The sequence below is a fragment of the Hemitrygon akajei genome, chromosome 11 (assembly GCF_048418815.1).
Source record: "Hemitrygon akajei chromosome 11, sHemAka1.3, whole genome shotgun sequence".
Taxonomy (NCBI): domain Eukaryota; kingdom Metazoa; phylum Chordata; class Chondrichthyes; order Myliobatiformes; family Dasyatidae; genus Hemitrygon; species Hemitrygon akajei.
The window spans coordinates 72,797,230-72,819,724 of record NC_133134.1 but is presented as its reverse complement, the minus strand read 5'-3'; the positions used below and the strand labels follow the sequence as shown (position 1 = coordinate 72,819,724).

Here is a 22,495-nt window from a genome sequence, read left to right as displayed (position 1 = left end):
TGTTTGTCTCCGAACTTCGAACACCAAACAGTCCTCTTGTGGAGCTCACATATCTGTGAGGGGTAAAGAAACAGTCAATTTTTCAGGCTGAAACCCTGCACCAGGATAAAGCAGCAGCAATGACTTTCCTCTCACTGGTGGTGCTTGACCCAGTGAATTCCTTGAGAGGATCTTCAGAAAGATAAGAGGATCCCAGTCCTCAGCCTAAAACATAGAAAGGATCTTCATTTCCGTAAATGCTGCCTGACCTGCTGAGGTCCTCCAGAAAACAATCTGCCAAGGCTGGTGGTAGGGACATTTAAGAAACTCTTAGATACGCACGTGGAATATAGAAAAATGGAGGGCTAGAAGAGGGAAGGGTGAGATTGATCTTAGAGTAGGCTAAAGGTTGGCACAACATTCTGGACTGAAGGGCCTGTACTGTACTGTTCCATGTTCTGAGGATTGTTTCTTTCAAAGTATGTAGACAGACTGTTCTGACCCTCTCACAGTAATTCAGTGCTCCACCTCACCCCACTCTGATCAGAAAATCCATGTGGGAGCAGGCCACAGACCCCCCTTCTCCTCAGGGAAAGCAGCTTCTCCTGAAGGGTTTTAACAGGATGGAATTGCATTGATGGTTCCTGCCCGCCCCCATCAAAACCCTGATGATACTGTCCTCCTTGGCCTCACACTTGACCTTTCTCTCTTCACCTAACATCATCTCCAAACATAATATGACCCGAAACCCTCCCTAGCACCCCTCAAGCAAGGATCTGGACGCACCTTCGATGGACTGCGATGTCTGTATCGTGCTGAAGCCGTTCTATAAGAAAAGTCAGATTTTGTCAGTTTACAGTGTGACATGTCAGAAGGTAGGAAATTAAACAATAGCATCACCCTTCCCCCAGACAAAGCTGGTCACCTTGGCTTGCGTCAGGTCTTTCTGCGGCGAGGAGGACAGGGAGTTGGAGTATGGCGCCCGCTGGGCGGAACTCTGCTCGTACTGTGCCCCCGGTGCACTGTTCTGGGCTGTGAACGCCGAGGTCGTGATCGCGCTGGGCTGGTAGCCAGAGTCCGGACTTGGGTTGGAGGCGATTGTTGGCGAGGACTCACTGCGAGAGAACAAAAGCGGTGAGATTGTGCAGCCACAGTGATTGAGGGTTGGGGGTGAGAATGACAATGTGGCTCTTTGGAGGAAAAAAAATAAATGGAAAAGTGAAAGGACTTAAGGAATAGGAGCAGGAGTCAGCCATTTGGCCTGTTGAGCCTGCTCCGCCATTCAATAAGATCATGGCTGAGCTACCTGCCTCTTTGCCATAACCCTTAATTACTCAGCTAGGCAAAAATCTTTGTCCTAAGTACACTAAATGGGGTAGTTTCTACTCTACTGGTTCATTTAGGTTGTTATAGCCAGTGAGGGTAGTGGGGATGAGCTCCCACTACCTATTTAAATGCTCCCAATGGCGTGCCTCTTAAATAGCCTCTGACAACCAAGTTCAGCTCCTGGCTTCACGTGTGATTTAGCTACTAAGCTTAGAGGATCCTTTTCTACTGACAGAAGATGGATTACTGGAGACTTAAAACCAGTTGCTGATGGGGCTCGTCAGCCTTGGTTGGTAGCTCATCTAGAAGGAAAACTCTGATCTTAAACCTCTGCTGTTTTACAGCTATACCCGCTCATGGAGAAGGCTTCTGGAGTAGACCCCAAGGTAAAATCTGGAGCTGGATTCCCTAAGGCAGTCCCATGTTGAGTTCAACCCTAACTGGCAACTCCTGCGAGAGGGACTGCCTCCATATTGTACTGCCCTGGTGTGCATATCATGTAGACAGCCAGAATCCATGGTTGACCCCATCAAAGAAAGCCTACAACCTCTAATGCCTCCCTGGGCAGAGAATTCCAGATTCATTACTTTCTGGGAAAAAGCAGCTTCTTTGCATCTCCATCCTAAATTTATTTAATTATTCTTTTCCCGTTTTATTTAGGTTCTTTCGGGTTTCTTGCTTTGTGGCTACCTGTGAGCTAACAAACCTTAAGTCTGTATAAGTTATACATTCTTTGATAATAAACGTACTTGAATCAAGAAGACACACATTAAAGGTGAGCAGTGGAAAGCTTAGAGGGACATGGTTTATGGTGTCTAGAATGGGTGCTAGGGGTAGTGATAGAAGCAGATAAAACAATGACATTCAAGAGACATGTATATGCAGGGAATGGAGGGATATTGATCATGCATTAGCCCTCAACCACCAGGCCCTTGAACCAACCTATCACTCACCCTATCTATCACTGAACTGTTTCTATAACCTATGGACTCTCTTTCAAGGACTCTTCATCTCAGGTTCTCAATAGTTATTGCTTATTTATTATTGTTATTTATTTATCTTTCTTTTTTATTTGCAGTTTGTTGTCTTTTGCACACTGGTTGTCCACCCTGTTGATGTGGTCTTTCATTGATTCTATTGTGTTTCCTGTGAATGCCCACAGTAGACGATTCTCTGGGTTGCACATGGTGACATATCCTGTGCATACTTTGATAATAGATTTACATTTAACTTTGTACAGGCTAAGAGATTTAGCTTAATTTGGCATCATGTTTGGTGCAGAGATTGTGAACTGAAAAACCTGTTACTACTCTACGCTCTAACAAAGTTCCGGATTCAGGAAGCCATGGATTGGTGCTTCCTACAGGTCACTGCTTTTATGCTGCTCATTTCTTTTCTCCTGCTTCTCCTTCATCCATGTTGCTTGGGAACACTGGCCTCAGCCTATCACGAGTATTTCGTATTTCCTGATCCACGACCCTTGTGCCTTCTCTACAATTTTGCATCACCCTTTCTCAGCTCTCACCTGAAGTGTTAACTGCTTCTACCACCACAGATGCCACCTGACCTGCTGAGAGTTTCCAGCACTTTCTGCTTTAAGGTGGTGATGAGGAGGCGTACAGCGTGCAGGAACAAAATAGATCGGCTGGTTGAGTGGTGTTGCAGCAACAACACTGCCTTGAACATCAGTAAGATCAAGGAATGGATTGTGAACTTCAGGGAGGGAAAGTCGAGGAATTAGCAGTGGAAACTGAGAAATTTCCACAATTCCTGGATGTCAACATCTCTAAGAATCTATCCTGGGCCAAACATAGTGATGCACTTAGTAAACAAACCTTTAATCTGATCAATTAAGGGTAAAAAATTAAACCGAAATAATTCTTTATGGTTTTTGGTAATTTTAATCCCTAAATAAGTAAAAGAATTGTTAGCTAATTTAAAAGGTAAAATACCATAATTTGGGACCTGTCTATTCAAAGGAAACAATTCACTCTTATTAAGATTTAACTTATACCCAGAAAACTCACTAAATTGAGCCAACAATGATAAGACTGCTGGAATAGATTTCTCAGGATTAGAGATGAATAATAATAAATCGTCTGCATATAAAGATACCTTATGAATATCTGTTCCACGATTAATACCCAAAATATCCTGTGATTCTCTGATGGCAATTGCCAAAGGTTCTAAAGCGATGTTAAATAGTAATGGACTAAGAGGACAACCTTGTCTAGTGCCCCGAAATAAACGAAAAAATGGAGATCTTTGATTATTAGTAAACACCGAGGCTACTGGAGTTTGATATATCAGTTTAATCCAAGAAATGAAGGTCGGACTAAAATTAAACTTCTCCAACACATAAAATAAGTAGGGCCATTCAACTCTATCAAATGCTTTTTCCGCATCTAATGATATAACACATTCTGAAGTATTATGTGAAGGAGTATAAACAATATTCAATAATCTCCTAACATTGAAAAAAGAATAGCGATTAAAGGTTTGTTTACTAAGTGGTCACCATTATCTTTATCTCTGATAGGTAGGATTAATGCTATTAAGATGGTTATTTTACCTAAATTTTTATGTTTTTCAAGCGGTACCAATTTTTATTCCGAAATCCTTTTTTACTAATGTTGATTCAAAAATTTCTTCATATATATGGCAGAATAAAAATCCCAGGTTAGGTAAAATATACTTACAGAAGACAAAGAAGGATGGTGGGTTGGCATTACCCAATTTCAGATTTTATTATTGGGCAGTTAATATTAGATATTTGATATGTTGGTTGAAAGAATGGGATGGTCCTTTTGGCCCTCATTGGGTGAGTTTGGAAACCAAATCGGTTTCTGCTTATGCTCTCGGTTCTATCTTAGGGACATCTCTCCCTTTTGCTCTTTCTAAATTGCCGAAGCGAATTGACAACCCGATAGTTAAATATACCTTACGTATATGGTTTCAATTTCGGAAATTTTTCAGGTTGTCTCAATTCATGTTAAATAGTCCTATTGTATCTAATTGTTTTTTCCATCCCTCAATTATAGATCATGCTTTTTTGGCTTGGAAAACTAAGGGATTATTAAGATTTTCCGACTTATTTTTGGACAACTGTTTTATGTCCTTTGAGCAACTAGCTAATAAATATAATTTGCCTAGATCTCATTTTTTTAGATACTTACAGGTTAGGCATTTTTTAAGTACGGTACTTCCTTCGTTCCCAAATTCTCTGTCTTCAGATACTTTGGAAAGTTTGTTTGAATTAAACCCTTTTCAAAAAGGGCTTATATCAAAACTTTATAATATAATTATGAAGATACGTTCAGTGCCCTTTGATAAGACCAAAAATGATTGGGAAAGAGAACTTAATCTTATTATTCCTATTGAGAATTGGGATAGAATTCTTAAATTAGTTAATACATCATCTATATGTGCCAAACATTCATTATTACAATTTAAGGTTGTACATAGGGCCCATATGTCCAAGGATAAATTAGCTCATTTTTATTCTCATATAAACCCTATTTGTGACAGATGTCATTTAGAAATCGCTTCTTTAACTCATATGTTTTGGTCATGTCCACTTTTGAGAAAATATTGGAAAGATATTTTTGATATTATTTCGGCGGTATTGAACATTGATTTACAACCCCATCCTATTACCGCAATTTTTGGTTTACCGATGATGGACTTACTTCACTTATTTCCTTCCGCCTGTCGAATGATTGCTTTTCTCACTTTGATGGCTAGAAGATCTATTTTGTTGAATTGGAAGGAAATTAATCCTCCCACGGTATTTCATTGGCTTTCTCAAACTATGTTATGTCTAAATTTAGAAAAAATTAGAAGTGCTGTATTTGATACTTCTATTAAATTTGAAAAGATATGGAGACCATTTATTCAATATTTTCATATGATGTAATGGCCCTGTGCCGGGCTTATTGTTTTTTTTTCAGCTTTAATCGTATGTATGTTGAGAGGATCGGAGTTGACGTCATTGATGTTTATGTATACTCGTGAGATACTATGAACAGCCCTTTTTTTTTCCTCTTTTTAAAAGTTTTTTTTTATTTTTTTTTCTTCTTTGTTTTTTGTTCTTTTTCTTGATACTAGATTAGTAGATTAGCTAACTTTCTTAGATAGATTTTTTTTTCTCTTTTTTACACTATATATTATGAAATATCTAAACTTACCTTGTTCATATATATACTATATGGTTTATGTTTTGGGAAACTTACTTATGCTCTATTCATTGTTTATGTATTACTTTATGTATAATGGGAGTCTATATATTTGTAATCCCTTACCATTATTTGAATTGTATCTCATTCATAATATTCTAAATATTAATAAAAAGATTGAAAGAGAACATAGTGATGCAAATACAAAGAATTCAGCAGCTGTATCTCATTAGGAGTTTGACGATAATGTTATGTCACCAAGAGGAATTTCTATAGATGTACCGTGGACAGCATTTTAACTGGTCACATCATTGTCTTGTAAACTCAGCCCACTCCAAGCACTAGCCTTTCCAGCATCGAGGACACCTTTAAAAGAACATGCCCTCTTCTCATTGCTACCATCAAGGAGGTGAAGACACACAGTCAAATACTTCAACAGCTTCTTCCCCTCCAAGAGATTTCTGAGTAAAAAACTGAACCCATGAACACTACTTTAGTATTTTTACATAAGAACATAAGAAATAGGAAAAGGAGTAGGCCATCCGGCCCATCGAGCCTGCCCTACCATTCAATAAAATCATGGCTGATCTGTCCGTAAACTCAGTCCCATCTACCTGCCTTTTCCCCATAACCCGTAATTCCCCTACTATGTAAAAATCTATCTATCTAACTGGCTCTTAAATATATCTAACTGTATCTTAAATATATTTAGTGAAGAAGCCTCAGCTGCTTCCCTGGGCAGAGAATTCCACAGATTCACCACTCTCTGGGAAAAAGTTTCTCTTCATCTCCATCCTAAATCTTCTCCCCTGAATCTTGAGGCAATGTCCTCTAGTTCTAGACTCACCTACCAATGCAAACAACTTTCCTACTTCTGTCTTATCTATCCCTTTCAAAATTCTGTATGTTTCTATAAGATCTCCTCTCATTCTTCTGAATTCCAGAAAGTATAGTCCCAGGCGACTCAATCTTTCCTCATAGGTTAACCCTTTCATCTCTGGAATCAACCCGGTGAACCTCCTCTGCACTTCCTCCAAATCCTTCCTCAAGTACGGAGACCAGAACTGCACACAGTATTCCAGTACCCTGTATAGTTGCAGCATGACCTCCCTGTTCTTGAATTCAATCCCTCTAGCAATGAAGGCCAACATTCAATTTGCCTTCTTAATAACCTGTTGTACCTGCAAGCCAACTTTTTGTGATTCATGAACAAGCACTCCGAAGTCCCTCCACACAACAGCATGCTGCAATCTTTCACCATTTAAATAATAATCTGCTCTTCTATTATTCCTTCCAAAGTGGATGATCTCACATTTACCAAACATTGTATTCCATCTGCCAGACCTTGGCCCACTCACTTAACCTATCTATATCCCTCTGCAGACTCTCCACCTCCTCTGTACATTTGCCTCTCCACTCAGTTTAGTGTCATCAGCAAATTTTGCTACACTACACTCAGTCCCCTCTTCCAAATCATCAATGTAAATGGTAAACAGCACCAACCCCTGCGGCACCCCACTGAAGTTTTTTTTAAATTAACACTTCTTGTAAATTATAGTTTTATTATGTATCTTGGTGCACTGCTGATGCAAAGCAACATGACATACGCAGTGATATTAAACCTGAACCTGATTCTGATAGGTTCTTGATTAGTTAAGGGCTTCAAAGGTTAGGGGGAGAAGGGAGGAGAATGGGTTCGAGAGGATTAATATAGAATGGTGGAGCATATTCAATGGGCTACCTACCTACAGGAAAAACATTAGTAAGATTTAAGGAGTAGAGAAAAATTTCCAGCACATTGCCTGGACTTGAGATCCCAAGTTATAGGGAAAGGTTGAAAAAGTAAGGACTTTATTCCCTGTAGCGTAAAAGAATGAGGGGAGATTTGAACACAGGTATTCAAAATCATAGGGCAATCGCAAGCAGGCTTTATCCACAGGCTGGGTGAAATTAGTTCTAGAGGTAATAAGGGTAAAAAGTGAAATGTTTAAGAAGAATCTGGAGGTGGGAAGAACCTCTTCACTCAGAGGGCAGTTTTAGCGTGGAACGAGCGATGCATGCGGATTTGACTGAAACAAGTAAGAGAAGGAAGAGGACAGTTTTGAGCTGTGCATTTGACACAAGGATCCTTGGTGTACACCCAGCCTCGTGTGGGGCTGCTGCTGCCAGGAACAGGTGTATCCAATGACGGCGCTTTCCACGTCCCAAAAAGCCGTGGATCGAAAAACCACAAGGCATTTTCCATTTATCTGCTCACCAGCTGTCTCTGTGCTCTGCTGAGAGACCAGAGTAAAGGAATCAAGTTACACCGCCGGTCACTGCCTTGGATCAGGGGACACCATTGACATTGATGTTCAGACGTCTGGGGAGGATGAGAATGGCCAAGGACAGCAGAAGCCTGTGGGATCTGGGGCTGAGCGTAGGATCTTCCTGTGTACTCAGTAGCAGGATAACTCTCAAACTACAGTGAAGTATGGAGCATTGTTCATTTCCTGATGGGTACAGCGTAATGCTCAGGTCTAAAGCTCATTCTGATGTCATATATCTGGGGCAGCAGTGACAAGAATGTGGGAGAAAGTAAGACCAGTGTAGGATCTGTTAAGTAAAATGGGTGCCTGATGGTTGGCAGACTTGGTAGTAAGGCCTGTTTCTGTGGTCAATGAAAGATTACAGATTAGCCTTATTTGTTATTTATATGGAGCATACAGGGAAATGCATAATTTGCGTCAATGACCAACACAGTATGAGGATGCACTGGGGGCAGCCCCAAGCGTCACCACGCTTCTAACACCAATATAGCATGCACAAAATTTATTAATCCTAACTACGCCTTTAGAATATGGAAGGAAACAACCACCTGGAAGAAATCCACAGAGTCACGGGAAGAACGTACAAGCTCCTACCCACTGAACACACCTTACTTGATTTTCTTCTCGTTCACTATTTCCTTCTCCAGCACACCAAGGATGCAGTAGTCCAAGAAAAAGATACAAGATTCTAAGACACAGGAACCGAGTAGGCTTCTTTTTGCCCATCGAGTCTGCTCCTCGTTACATCGTGGCTTATTTATTATACCTATTCTCCTGCCATCTCTGCATAACCTTTAACCTTATTAATCAAGGATCTATCAACCTCTGCTTTGATTATTAACCCTGCGTCTCGGTTTCCACAGCCATCTGTGGTAATTAATTCCACAAATTCACCATCCTCTGGCTAAAGAAATTCCTCCTCATCTCTGTTCTAAATGGAAGTCCTTGTATTCTGAGGGTCCTAGATTCCCCCAATATTGGAAACAATGTCCACTCTATCTAGGACTTTCAATATTCAAAAGGTTTCAATGAGCTCCCCCGGTATTCTTCTAAATACTGGGGAGTACAGGCTCCTCATATCTTAATCCTTTCATTAACACAGCTCCTTACCTACGCTATCGCAACAGCACCAGTCTTAGCCTCTGCCTTCAAGACGATGTTACACACCATTCTGACTTGGCACTACATCCACCATGCCATTTTGGCGAGGGGCCTAAATGCTGTAACTGCAACCCAATTCTATTGCGGAGACATGCACAACTAAAGGACTGCAGATACACTACATTTCAGAGAGCATTAAATGCTGGTTTTGCCAGTAATGCTCACTTGCCAGAAGCAAGTAAATAAGCTGTATTAGATCAATCACAAAGACATGGCAAGCTCGTGTGCAGCCAATTGATCATGTGGTGAATAGAATGGGCCTTCTACATGTGGAGGGCTCTCTCTCTCTCTCTCTCTCTCTCTGTGGGCTTTTGAGTGCACCCATTTCTGTCTTGTCAGGCCTGGTTCAACACTCCCATATAGACCATAGCTTAACATGACACCATAAAAACTTTTAACCATACTCCTCCATTTTTCATCTTCCTCCTAACAAGCAAACAGTGCCACAGAGCAATCTGGTGGAAGGTGCAGGAAGAGAAGAGCATCAAGTGGTGTTGGCATTACCTTACAGCACTGGTATAGAGGTTGCTCTGGGGTTGGCTCACGGGCACGCTGGTTGTTGGGGTTGACTCGTACTCGGATAACATAGGCTCAGAACCAAATTGCAAAGCCCCGAACTGCAGGTTTAACCCTGCGATGTCAGCTGAGGCGGGCATCTCCACGGCAGAAGATGGGATCTGCGGGAAAGGAAGGGACATCAACAACCTGCCACGTAATACCAGGACTGAGGTTGTCCCAAAACTGCTGATTTTGCTCTTCTGAAAAAGCAATTGCCTTGCACTACAGAAAGTGCAAACAAGCCCTCCCACCCCTACATTCCAACCACCGATCTTCCAACATTGCTGATGGGAATGTTGGTGTGTATCCTAGAGGACAGCATCGTTAGATGCCACCTTTGTTTGGCTGTGTGATGTTTCCTCAAATCTGCCTGCCCGGAGGGCGACCTTTGGGCTTGAATCATAGATGAACTGAGAGGCAATGCAGGAGAGAAGGAGAATGAGAGGACTGTTCTCATGGGGAAATGCACCTACTTCAGACATCCTTTAGGCCACCCAAAGGTGGGGACTTTAAACAGAACAAGTTGGGACAAACGGGTGAGGGAACCAGCAGCTAAGGGAGGGTCATCTCTCAAGGAATCAGTAAGCAGGAGACCTGCACGGTAGTATCTTGCATACAAAGTGCAATGTTCACACCATGCTAATCATGAATTTGATGCAGGACGAACAATTCAGAGAGCGGTTTTTTCCTGAAGAAAACTGCAGTCCATTGGGCTACAAGCCATTAAAAAAATAGGGACTAAGTAGTTATTGTCTGGGAAGAGTATTAGCCAGGAGCACTCTAGTGCCCGAGCTTCTTGAACTAAATTACATCATCAATTGGGGTTATTGTTTATTGATTAAGGGTCAGCCTAGATTTGATATTACAATCTAAAAGCACCATTTCCCTGTGACTGAAGCTGCCAATGCTGAGCTCCCGTGCAACTAAATGTGTGGTGATTAATGTTTTAATGAGACTTGCTTGCAAAATCACGTCCTCCTGTTCCTACTCCAGCTACGACTCCCTCAAAGGCAAGAACTAACACGGCGTGGAGAGGGGAACAATGGGGGCACAGAAAAAAGACTAATATGTCAATGATGGATCAGGTGTTTAAACCTAATATTCTTCTGGAAGTCAGGAAAGAAGCACTAAACGTTGCTTCACTATCGTTTTCTTAAGAATTCAAAGCTGGAGACCAAAGATGGCCTCAGCACAGATCAGTAGCAATCTTGCTTGCCACATCGGCTGACTGGCAACTGGAAGTCAATCTGGGCAGCAATTGTAAATTCCCTGACTACATCGCATCATTATTATCTCTGAGGCCTGACGTGCTCATTCTGTCAGCAATCTGAAAGCAGGTGCTGATGGTAGGACTGACAGTCCCATGGGAAGATGGGATTGAGTTGTGCAAGCCTGGCGAGGCGGGGTGCAGAGGTTCTGCTGCCTGCTCACTGTGCAGAACCGACTCTCCTTGGTATTACAGGGGCTGCAAAGAAAAGAGCCACCAGGCCCGTCACAGAAGCCTCTGGATGGTTATGGATCAAGAGGTGTGACCCGTGGGCAATTGCTGCTGGGACAAGCCGAGGACAGATCAAACCTGGCTGAGTCGCCTGAGTGAGGGTACTTGACATTGGAAGACCCGAAACACCTGATGATAGCATGTTACATCACTGGAGATGTGTCCCAGTGCATCCTTGGATTTATAACTCAGTATCATGATAGAACAGGGGAAAACTGAACAAGCAGGGATAGAAAAAGCCAAGATTAAAGGTGGCACTGACTTATGTTTAGCTATTTTATACCCAGAGATAAGGAAAATTTAATTCAAATCCATAGATAGCAATTAACCAATTAAAACATGCTTATTCAACACTGAAGTACCAAGTTAACCAATGAGAAAACACTTACTCAAGTAATGTAAACAAATCCAGAGCTTTCTAGAATTATACTTTGCATACCCACTAGAGCCATATTAAACTTGAATAAAATACAAGCAGATATTTAATTGTTATACTGCAAAGAAAATAACAATTAAACAGTCTAATCTAAGAATTTAAGTCAGATCCAAAGGCAAGGAAAAGGGAGTAAAATGGCATGGAGAAGTGTGTAATATGGCACAGAAAAAGCAGGGCAGACTCAATGGGCTGAGCGGCCTAATTCTGCTCCGATGTTCTATGTCGTATGGAAACAGGACCTTCAGCCCATGGTGCCCGCTAAACTAGTCCTTTTGGAGACCTCTTTTGGGGTTGCAAATGAGGAACCTTACCTTGGAAGAAATGGAAGCTTTCTTCTTCTGTGGCTTCAGCTTCTGCTGTGCAGGCTGCGGACTGGAGGACTGATTCTCGGAGGAACCGGGAGAGACCTGGGTGGCGCCGGGTTTGTTTGGCAGCGGCGAGTTTGAAGGTGCCGTCGGCTGCTTTGTGGGGATGAAGACTTCCATCATGCTGGAGTTGGAGTAGGACTGGCGTTGTCCGAATGGACCGTGAACTGAAGGTTCGGTTTGGCTTTTCAACTCTGGAGACAGATAGATACTGATCAAGATGGTTGTTGCTACAGGAGAGGGACTCTGCACTGGCTTCACCCTAGCACCTACACCAACGACTGCAGTAACAAACGGATCCTGAAGCTTCACTGTACAAGCACTGGAAGCACCTGTGAAGCTGAATTGGAAGCGCCTTCCAGGAGAAGCGCTGATGTCTCTAGGCCAGTAAGGCCTGGATAGAGAGCCTAAGGAGAAGAAGTTTCCTGTAAAGGAAGAATCTAGAATCTGAAGGCACAGCCTTGGAATAATGGGGATGGGCCATTAAAATGGAGGTGGAGGAGAACACTGCAGGCTGTCCCCAGCAAATCTTTTGCTGTGCTGGCTGTTAACAAAACAATGCATTTCACCGTGTTTCAACGTACACGTGACAAAGAAATCTAAATTTGAAATTCAGCCAGAGATCGGTGAATCTGTGAAATTCATTGCCAGAGGGGTGTGCAGGCCAAATCATTAGAAGTATTCAAGGCAAAAATCATTGAAACCTATTGAATATTGAAAGGCCTTGGTAGAGTGGATGTGGAGAGGATGTTTCCTATAGTGAGGGAGTCCAGGACCAGAGGGCACAACTTCATAATAGAGGGATGCCCATTTAGAACAAGAGATGACAAGGAACTTCTTTAGTCAAAGGGTAGTGAATCTCTGGAATTCATTGCCACAGATTATTGTGTAGGCCAAGATACTGGGTATATTTAAGGCAGAGGTTAATAGGTTCTTGATTAGTTGGGGTATTGAAAGTTACAGGGAAAGACTGGAGAATGAGTGTTGAGGGGATAATAAATCAACATTAAATAAAATAGCTGAGTAGACTCAACATGCCGAATGTATGTCTTATGGTCAGAGATCGATAGGTTCTTCATTGTTCAGGGTTCCAGGGAGAAGGCAGAAGAATGGCATGGGGGAGGGGGGAGAATCAGCCATGAATGAATGGTGGGCAGACTTGATGGACTCAATAGCCTCACTCTACTTCTAAATCGTATGGTCTCGTAAACCTATGATTAGACTGATTCTGCTCCTATATTAAGCAAGTCACTTTGCCTTGATTCTGACGCCAATTGGTAAACTGCCAAATGGATTGCAACCCCAGCATTCCCAGGCAATACAAAGCATCTTTAAAATTAATTGAGCACAGGAGGTAAAGTTGCAGGCAAGGCCCATCATTGACTAGCCAATCACACCCTCCTTTGCCTTGTACACTGACTGGAATACTGTCTAGTATGGAAGGGCCACTGCACAGGGTTAGAAAAAGCTGCAGAAAGTTGTAAACTCAACCAGCTTCATCATGGGCACTAGCCTCCACAGCATTGAGGACATCTTCAAAAGATGATGCCTCAGGAAAGTGGCACCCATCACGAAGAACTCTCACCATTCGGGGCATGCCCCTTCTCACTGGTACCATCAGGGAGGTGGTACACGAGCCTGAAAAGAACGTTTTAGTTTCTTCCCTTCTGCCATTAGATTTCTGAATGGACAATGAACACATGTACTCCACCTTACTATTTTTTTCTTTATTTTGCTCTCTTTTTGCATTGATATTATTTATATATTAGTTTTACTAAAACTGTAATTCACATAATATATAATATTGTGTGTGTGTGTGTGTGTGTGTGTGTGAGAGTGAGAGAGATTCATAGTTTTAGGGCTGTTCTCCTCACAACTTTGTATCACGGAATTGATTTGTCCCTCGGCTCTGAGAGAAATGGAGTCATAGAATCATAGAGCATAGGAACAGGCCTTTGGCCCATCTAGTCCATGTTGACCTATTAATCCGCCTTCTCCTATTGAACCACACCTGGACCATCCACATATCTATCCAAATTTCTCTTAAATGTTGAAATTGAACCTCCATCCACCACTTCCACAGGCAGTTCCTTCTACACGCTCACAATCCTGAATGAAGTTCCCCTTTCACCCTTAATCCATGACCTCTAGTTCTAGTCTCACTCAACCTCAGTAGAAAAAGCCTGATTGCATACCCCTCATACTTGTGTATGGTCAGAGTTGTGTCTTAGCTGTCTAGATACACAAGCCTGGGCAGTACGATATGGACAGCAAGCTGTTGTTCATGAAGCAAGCTCCCCCTCCTCACGCATCTGACGAACCCAAAGGAACAGTGGAGACCGATACAGTTCGGTACCAGCAGTGTTAAAGGAGTTGCAAATCAAAACTGAACTCAATATAGGACTGTCTTAGTTAACTCAGTGTGGATTCTTCCCTCAGGGTTTACTCCTGAAGCCTTCCCCACGAGTGCGCACAGCCGCAAGGCAGAGGTGGTTTGAGATCACAGTTTTCCTTGTCCATAATTCTGCATATCTCTTATCTTCTACATTTTAGGAAATAAAGTCCTAACCTTTTCAACCGTTCCTTATTACTCAGGTCTTCAAGTTCTGACAACATTGTTGTAAATTTTCTTTGCACTCTTTCAATCTTATTGACCACAACAGTACACAATACTCCAAATTAGGCCTCACCAATGTCCTATACATCCTGTATCCTGTACTCAATACTTTGATTTATGAAGACCGATGTGCTAAAAGCTTTCTTTATGGCCCTATCTGCCTATGATGTCACTTTCAATGAATCTGTAATCCCAGATCCTTCTGTTCTGCTACACTCCTCAGTGCCCTACCACTCACTATATGTCCTACCCTGGTTTATCCTTCTAAAGTGCAACACCTCACACTTAGCTGTATTAAATTCCATCTGCTATTTTTCAGTTCATTTTTCTAGCTGGTCCAGATCCTGCTGCAAGATTTCATAGTATTCTTCGTTGTCCAATACATCCCCAAACTTTGGTGGCATGTGCAAACTTGCTGATCCAGTTTACCACATTATCATTCAGACCATCGATATAGATGATAAAAGTCAACAGACCCAGCTCAGATCCCTGCTGCACATCACCAATCATAGGCCTCTAGCCAGAGGCAACAACCTCGACCATTCTCTTGCTTCTCCCACAAAGGCAATGTCTAGTCTTTACTACTTCATCTCTAATGTCAAGTGATTGAACCTTCTTGACCAACCCCAGTTCTAAAGAAACATACCTTTATTGGGAAACTGTGCCCTCTGATCCTAGGCTCTCCTATTCTCCCTCAACCTCCACTCTATCCAGGCATTTCAGCATTTGGAAAGGTACAGTGATTCCACCATAATCCTTCTTCTGACCTGTTTTTGATTAGTACTTTGTTATAACACAGACCTGTCTTAGTACAATCTTCTCCTGTTCCCATTGTCTTGTGTAATTTTATGTACAATTTATTCCATGTGTGGTCTGTGTGTCCTTTGGTAAAAACATCACTTCCTGTGCACAAGCTATTTGTGGATCATTTGGATTCAACCTGAAGTACATGGTGGAAATACATCCACTTCCATCCTCTCGTTACTTGTCTTTGAAACAGTGTGTCTATGAGTCCTGTGTCTTTGGTAATATCGGTAAAGAAACATTATGTTTATCGTCTATTGCTATGCCACAAATTTACTCTATGTTTGCACGGCATAGTTAGGGTCTGTTGCGTATGCACAAGTTGCAAGAAAAAGTTTGTGAACTCTTTTCAATTCCCTGGTTTCCTGCATTAATTACTCATAAAATATGGTCTGATCTTCATCTAGGTCACAATAGTAGACAACTGTATATGATCTTCAACACGCACAAAAGCTGGATGAACTCAGCAGGTCGGGCAGCATCCGTTGAAAATAGCAGTCAACTCACGAAGACCTGACGAAGGGTCTCGGCCTGAAACGTTGACTGCTCATTTCAACGGATGCTGCCCGACCTGCTGAGTTCATCCAGCTTTTGTACATGTTGACTTGACCACAGCATCTGCAGTGTTCTTTGTGTTGTATATGATCTTGTTCTTTCAATTGTCTATTACCTTAGTTAACACTGGCTGTGAGAATAATCGACAGCACTAGTACATTCAGACGCGCGACAATCCTGCATCAAGTTCAATATTTGTTTTACAGTTCCAGGAGATCGGAACATCAAGACTGACTGTGGCTGACGGGCTCCTCTCTCAACGGTCAGAGTTTGCTACTGATTCTCGAGTTGGGGGAACTTGGAATAAGCCCTGCTGCAGACTGTAACATTGAAATGGCAAGCTGTTGACCTCCCCCTCTCGCTGCTGCAGGAGTGGTCTTTCTCCCTTGTTACTGAGAGAGATGGCCCATGGGAGGTCGAAGTGTTGGGCTGAACAGTAGTTTTTGATGGACTGTAGATCATGTTTTACGGGGGCCTATGGGGGGGGGGGGCTGATGCTTTTGGCTGGAACAAGTGGGGGGAGATGTGGGAAGGTTGTACTTTGCTGCTGTTTTGTGGATGTTTGTGAAGAGTAAGGATTTCAGGTTGTACACTGTATACATCCTCTCCTGATATTAAATTGAATCATTGAAGATCTCATTAAAAACCCTGAAGAAAGCTTCCACCTCAAGTGATTTTAGAGAAATCACTGCATATATGTACATATATGCTATGTACATATATAATGCAGGGGGCAGTAGAGTATTTATGCACACAATAAAATTCACCAGCCTTGGTGTTGGCAGCGGTGGGATGGAATGTTTCGGGGCACCAATCTTGCAGGCTGTGTCACGCACCTAAACAGGTATGCGCGCCTCCCCACCCAGGCCTCCTCAGAAACGCACCACTTACCAAAGTGACCAAGCACCGAGGACTGAGAAGTGGGCCCCATATCCCAGGAGGTGGCGGCGTTACTGGTGGGCTGCGTGTGCTGGGCCGCCAGCTGTGCCAAGGCTTGGGCTGTCTTCAGCTGCTCCAGGAGTTGGGAGCCGGCGCTGCTGCCACCCTTGGGCTCACCGACATCACCAAAGTTCTTACTCAGCATGCTGACCTGGAAACGAGGGGGTGGGGCAAACAAACACAAGACGTCAGATGGGAAGGCAGTAAGGGCTTTCGGTCTCAGCGTTCTGTTAATTCACAGGACAGGAGTTCAACTCATCACGTTTGCTTCATCTGGGAAGAAAGTTCTCCCCAAGCCCCATAACAGCAGTTCCAGTGGTTCAACACACATAAAATGCTGGAGGAACTCAGGCAACGTCTATGAAAGAAATAAACTGTCTACGGAATAGGAACTAAATTCAGCCTGATCTGCGAAGCATCTGTTGTTTTATTGCCCTTTCTACTCAAGTCAAGTTTATTTAATGGGCGCCATGGTAACACAGTGGTAAGCTCAATTAAAAAATCTTGACTTGTCCTGTTAACTTAAGGCAGAGTTTGGAGTTCAATCCTGGCATCCTCTGTAAGTCCTCCCTGTGGAGTGTGTGGGTTTTCCACGAGTGCTCCGGTTTCCTCCTACAGTCCAAAGGTGCATGGGGTATGTTAACTGGTCATTGTAAATTGTACTGTGCTTAGGTTAAGGAGTTGCTGGGCGATGTGGCTCAAAATGCTTATTCTGCACTGTATCTCTAAATAAAATAAAAAATATCATTTCCTTTACTCAACTGTAAACAAGAACAAAATAATTATTACTCTAGATCTGAAGCAGCACAAAAAAAGATAAAGAATACAATAATTAGAAAAAAATTATTAAACATAAATACATAAGGTAGTTTACATACGTAGATTGATTGTATGTCCATAAAGTGACTCGATGCACAGGAGTATCTGTACATAAGGTTACTGACAGGTAATGATACAGTAGTGGTGGTGGGGCACGTGGAGCGGTGGATTAGTGAGTGGAGGTGTTGTTCAGCCTTACTGCTGGGGAAAGTAACTGTTTTGAGTGGTGGTCCTGCCGTGGGTGCTACGTAGCCTCCTTCCTGATGGGATTAGGACAGATAGTGAGCAAGACGGGTGGGATCCTTCATGATGTTATTGGCTCTTTTCTGGCACCATTCTAACTTCTTCCATCCACTTCTTAGTTGAGGAATTACAGATTAGAAACATATTCCAAACAAGTCTTCCCTCACATCCCCTTTATGCCTTAGGTCCAAAATTCCCTTCCAGCCCCCTCTGGGATCAGCCGTCCTTTGTCTTTTCTCTATCTACCCCATCAGAACAGTACAAAAGTGGGTGCTTAATGATTGGCATGCACAAGGTGGGTTGGAGGTCTTGCTTCTGTGCTGTATCTCATGGATTCTCTAACCACTCGAGTGAACTGCCCAACAAGCAGCAGCCTAGAGACTCAGCAGGCAAAGCTGCAAGAATTATGTGGTGAATGGATTATCAGTCATGGAATGGAAGGCCTCAATCACAGGACCCCGTCTCTGGATTGTGAATGCTCTACTTATCTACAGCTGATACATACAATCAGGCATTGGGAAGACCAAGGGATGGGCTTGTCAGGTGTAATCTGCCATATGGGAGCTTGGCTCACTCAATATTTAAAGTGTTGAGTTAACGACACGTTTGGTTGTCCAATGTAGCGCCACAGTAGTGCAGTGGTTAGCGCGATGCTACTGTAGCTTGGTAAGTTGGAGAGATCAGTTCCAACACCATCTGTAAGCAATTTGTATGCTCTCACAGCGACCGCTTGGGTTTCCTTCACGTGCTCCGGTTTCCTCTCACAGTCCAAAGACGGTAGGTTAATTGGTCATCGGGAATTGTCCTGGGATTAGGCTAGGGTTAAATAAATAGATTGCTGGGTGGTGTGGCTCAGTGGGTGGAGTATCTCTAAAGAATTTAGACAGAAGTTCACCACGTCCTCGATGAACCTTGCTAATTCTTAGAGACTCGCCATAACAAAGCATTAGATTCATCACAGCTTGGTATGGCAACTGCCCTGACCCACACGACAAAAAACTGTAGAGTTGCAAATGCAGCCCAGTCTAACACAAAAAACCAGAACCACTTTTTCGACACTTCCTGCTGCCTCAGGAAAGCAGCCAACATAATCACAGACTCCTTCCATCCCAGACATTCTCTTTACTGCCCCCTGTCGTCAGACTAATGCTTGTAAAAATGCAACACCAGGCTTAAGGACAGCTTCTATGCTGTTGTCATCAGACAGAGCCCAACATTCCACAGTGATCTTTCTGGATGGCATGCCAACAAAGATTTTCATTCTGTCATGGTACATGTAATGATAATAAACCAATTAAATATGCACATTTCTGATTTGCAATCTGTTTGGAAAAAAACAATTCTCAGGAAAGAACTCCATAACTGGCACCATTTCTCAACCCCACAAAAACCTTCTGCTTCCAGGCTCTTGTAGAGACAATGGGGAGCTGGCAGTCTCCACACACTCACCATGTTATGCTGAGGGAAGGTGGTGGGGGGAGAAGGCTGAGGCACGGGGTGCTGCTTCGAATTGTTGAACACCAGCGGCTGGGAGAGTGTTGGCGAGGCAGAGGTGTCCAAGGGAGCTGGCTCATTCTCCGATGAGGAAGGCTGCTTGCCCAGCAATACTGCCAGGTCAATCCTGAAGGAGGAGCAAGAAAGCATTAAACGGGTGCATTTCCTGCATAGCTGTGCAACCAACCCTGGCAAGATATTCTGTAAAGTCAGGGCCCTGCATTTGTGCCGAGGGAAGTGGTCTAAAACCAGGGGGAAGAGATCAAGAATAATTGACACGAGGGCTGTTAGGGGAACAGGGAACATTTTTTAAAACCCAGATGGTGATATGGCCTGCGGCTCACCCATTTCTCACAGTGCTGGAGGAACTCAGCATCTATGGAGAGGAATAAACAGTCGATGCTTCAGGTGAGACCCCTTATCAGGACTCAGATGCAGGGTTAAGTGGGATTAGGTTGACCAAATTAAGGTTCAAGTTCAAACTTATTGTCATTCAACCGTCAAACAAGACAACATTCTTCCGGACCAAGGTGCACAACACAGGACATACAACTCACACACAATACAAAGTAATAATACTACAGGTAACTTAAATAATTAAGTGCATATACAAGTTAAAAAGTAGCCAGTATAATGCTACTCATGCTTCATACATGATGAGACCTGGGTAGTGGCATGGGTTTAGTAGTTTCACAGCCTGGGGGAAGTAACAGCCCTTGTCCTAATGCTACGGTACCTCCTGCCTGATGGTAGGGAATCAGACACACTGTTGGATGGATAGGAGGGAACGAATGACAACCACAAGGGCCCTGCTGCTGATAAATATCCCAATAGGTGGAAGAGAGACATTGATGACACTGCATACAATAGGTTTTCTTCACCCTCCGCCATAGATGCAGGACTCTGAACGATGTTACCCATATGGAATTTCCATGATGAACACAATGTCTATATATTTTTTTAAGTTTGCACAAGCAGACACCAGCAGAACATGATCAGAAATTACCCCGATGGAATACATACCTCTGCCCCGCTGTGATTGTCACAGTCTCATTGGCTGAAGGTAATGGCCCAACATTGGAAGCGGTAAAAATCTTTGTCTCGGACAGCTGAAGGAGAGAAGGATATTCTGTTTTTGAAAGCCATCACAGGAGAGGCAGGAAAGATCAGAATTCAACCTAAACCAGTTAATACCTGGCCCACAATCTATGGACATCGCTGCTAATAGAAAATATTTATCAGACATACTCGCGTGGCTCAACAATCCAATGAATGTACAGTATTACAATCTGTGTCATAAGAGACTGCTCTGCCCCTGAAAAGGTGGAGAGCAAATCCCCTTAGATACACCAAAAGAAATTACATTCGTGGTGTTACTCAGCATTATCTCCAGCATTTTTACTCTGCATTTCTAGCATCTGCAGAACCTCTCACGTTTAGGGTTACACAGGAGTCTCGATAACACCTACAGGTCACCTTCTCCAACACCCTAACCCTGAACCAAGTGAATAGGAACATGTGATCCAAGGACACAACAGACCTTATCAACACACACAAAATGCAGGAGGAACTCCAGTCACACTGCGAGCATGAAGGGAAATAATCAGCTGACATTTCAGGCTGAGACCCTTCACCACGAATCTTCAGCTGGCCTTTATTAATTGCTGGGATAATTAACACCGTGGGTGAATTGGTCTTTAACAATGTCAAGGATGGGTGAAACTTCCCTAGATTAATCGTCAGTATAACCTGTAGTGGGCACCAGCCTACAAGGATCTGATGGAAAAAAGAGAAATGACAGATGCCAGAGAAGTAGCAAAAATTCAAGCAGCCCTGTCATTTCAGATCATACTAGAATGTCTTAAATCAAAAAGCCGTTGAGAGTTATACAGAGTTTGATAGGTTTTTAATTAGCAAGGGTGTCAAAGGTTACAGGGTGAAGGCAGGAGAATGGGGTTCAGAAGGATAATAAATCAGCCATGATGGATAGGCGCAGTATACTCGATGGGCTGAATGGCCTAATTCTGCTCCCATATTTCATGCTTTTATGACCAGATAAAGGGGCTATAACCCATTTTCCTTGGAGGTCAATAGCTAGGCATTACCTTAAATTCACAGGGTCATAGAACACTACGACACAGAAACAGAGCCTCTTTGGCCCATCTAGCCTGTGCCAAACCATTTATCTGCATAGGTGGAGCTCATTACCTTATGTGGGTAGTGGAAGGAGGCATGCTCAGTACACGTGTGGTGAAGCACAAAGGTAAGAGCTGCATCCTGAAGGGCTCATAACCAAGAGCTGGGAAGTGAAAATAAATGGGTTACGTAGAACAGCTTTGCTCCCCGCATTGAGATATAGGAGAAGAATTAGGACATTCACCCCATGAATCTTCTCTGCCATTCTATCACGGCTGATCTATTATCCCTCTCAACTACATTCTCCTGCCTTTCCCCGTAACCTTTGACACCCTTACTAATCAAGAACTTATCAGCCTCTGCTTTAAATATACCCAGTGACTTGGCCTCCACAACCATCCGTAGCAATGAATTCCCTAGATTCACCACCCTCTAGTCCTGGGACTCCTGCACTATAGGAAGCATCCTCCACATGTCCAGTCTATCTAGAGGTTTCTTATGCCGCATATTTTTGTGACACTTCAGCAAGGTTGAGCTCACTGCAGCATGAACCACTTACTTCCCACTTGAAACGGCCAGGTAATCTGCTGGAATCTCACCTGGGATAGACACTTCATATCTTTGTGCCAGAGTGCTATTCCCATGATAGATACACACAAAACTGTAAGTCCACACCAGAGGTTCAGGCAACAAATTAACAAGGACACTCACGCATGCTCTGTGGAATTTTCCATTTAAGTGATATTTTACTTCAATAAATGGAGAAGTATACAGTACTGTATCCTAGTGTTGTACAGACTCCTCCCCATCGGTACCACATTCCAGTGAAAGACCCATCCCCACCGGTACTATACCCCAGTGTTATACAGCAATAGACTTGTTTCCAGCTGTACCATACCCCAGTGATATTCAGGAACAGACCCATCCCCACCAGTACTGTACCCCAGTGTTGTACAGACCTGTCCCCACCAGTGCAGCACCCCAGTTTTATACAGTGACAGACCCATTCCAACCTGTACTGCACCCCGGTGTTATACAGTGACAGACCTATCCCTATCGTACATTGAGCCTCCCTTATCAG

The 22,495-nt window shown here is 43.1% G+C and overlaps 1 protein-coding gene across 8 annotated transcripts in view; it reads right to left on the bottom strand.

The window, feature by feature from the left end:
* Window positions 1–22,495, bottom strand: part of ubap2l (ubiquitin associated protein 2-like) — a 136,218-nt gene that overhangs the window by 37,529 nt on the left and 76,194 nt on the right. For all 8 annotated transcript variants that reach the window (XM_073061092.1, XM_073061093.1, XM_073061096.1 and 5 more), the window contains 7 exons: window positions 20,302–20,387; window positions 19,234–19,405; window positions 16,675–16,873; window positions 11,754–12,001; window positions 9,455–9,627; window positions 905–1,094; window positions 766–805 (listed from right to left, as the gene is read on the bottom strand). In XM_073061092.1, the coding sequence (XP_072917193.1) occupies window positions 766–805; window positions 905–1,094; window positions 9,455–9,627; window positions 11,754–12,001; window positions 16,675–16,873; window positions 19,234–19,405; window positions 20,302–20,387 (1,108 nt within the window). The remainder of the gene's footprint in view (window positions 1–765; window positions 806–904; window positions 1,095–9,454; window positions 9,628–11,753; window positions 12,002–16,674; window positions 16,874–19,233; window positions 19,406–20,301; window positions 20,388–22,495) is intronic.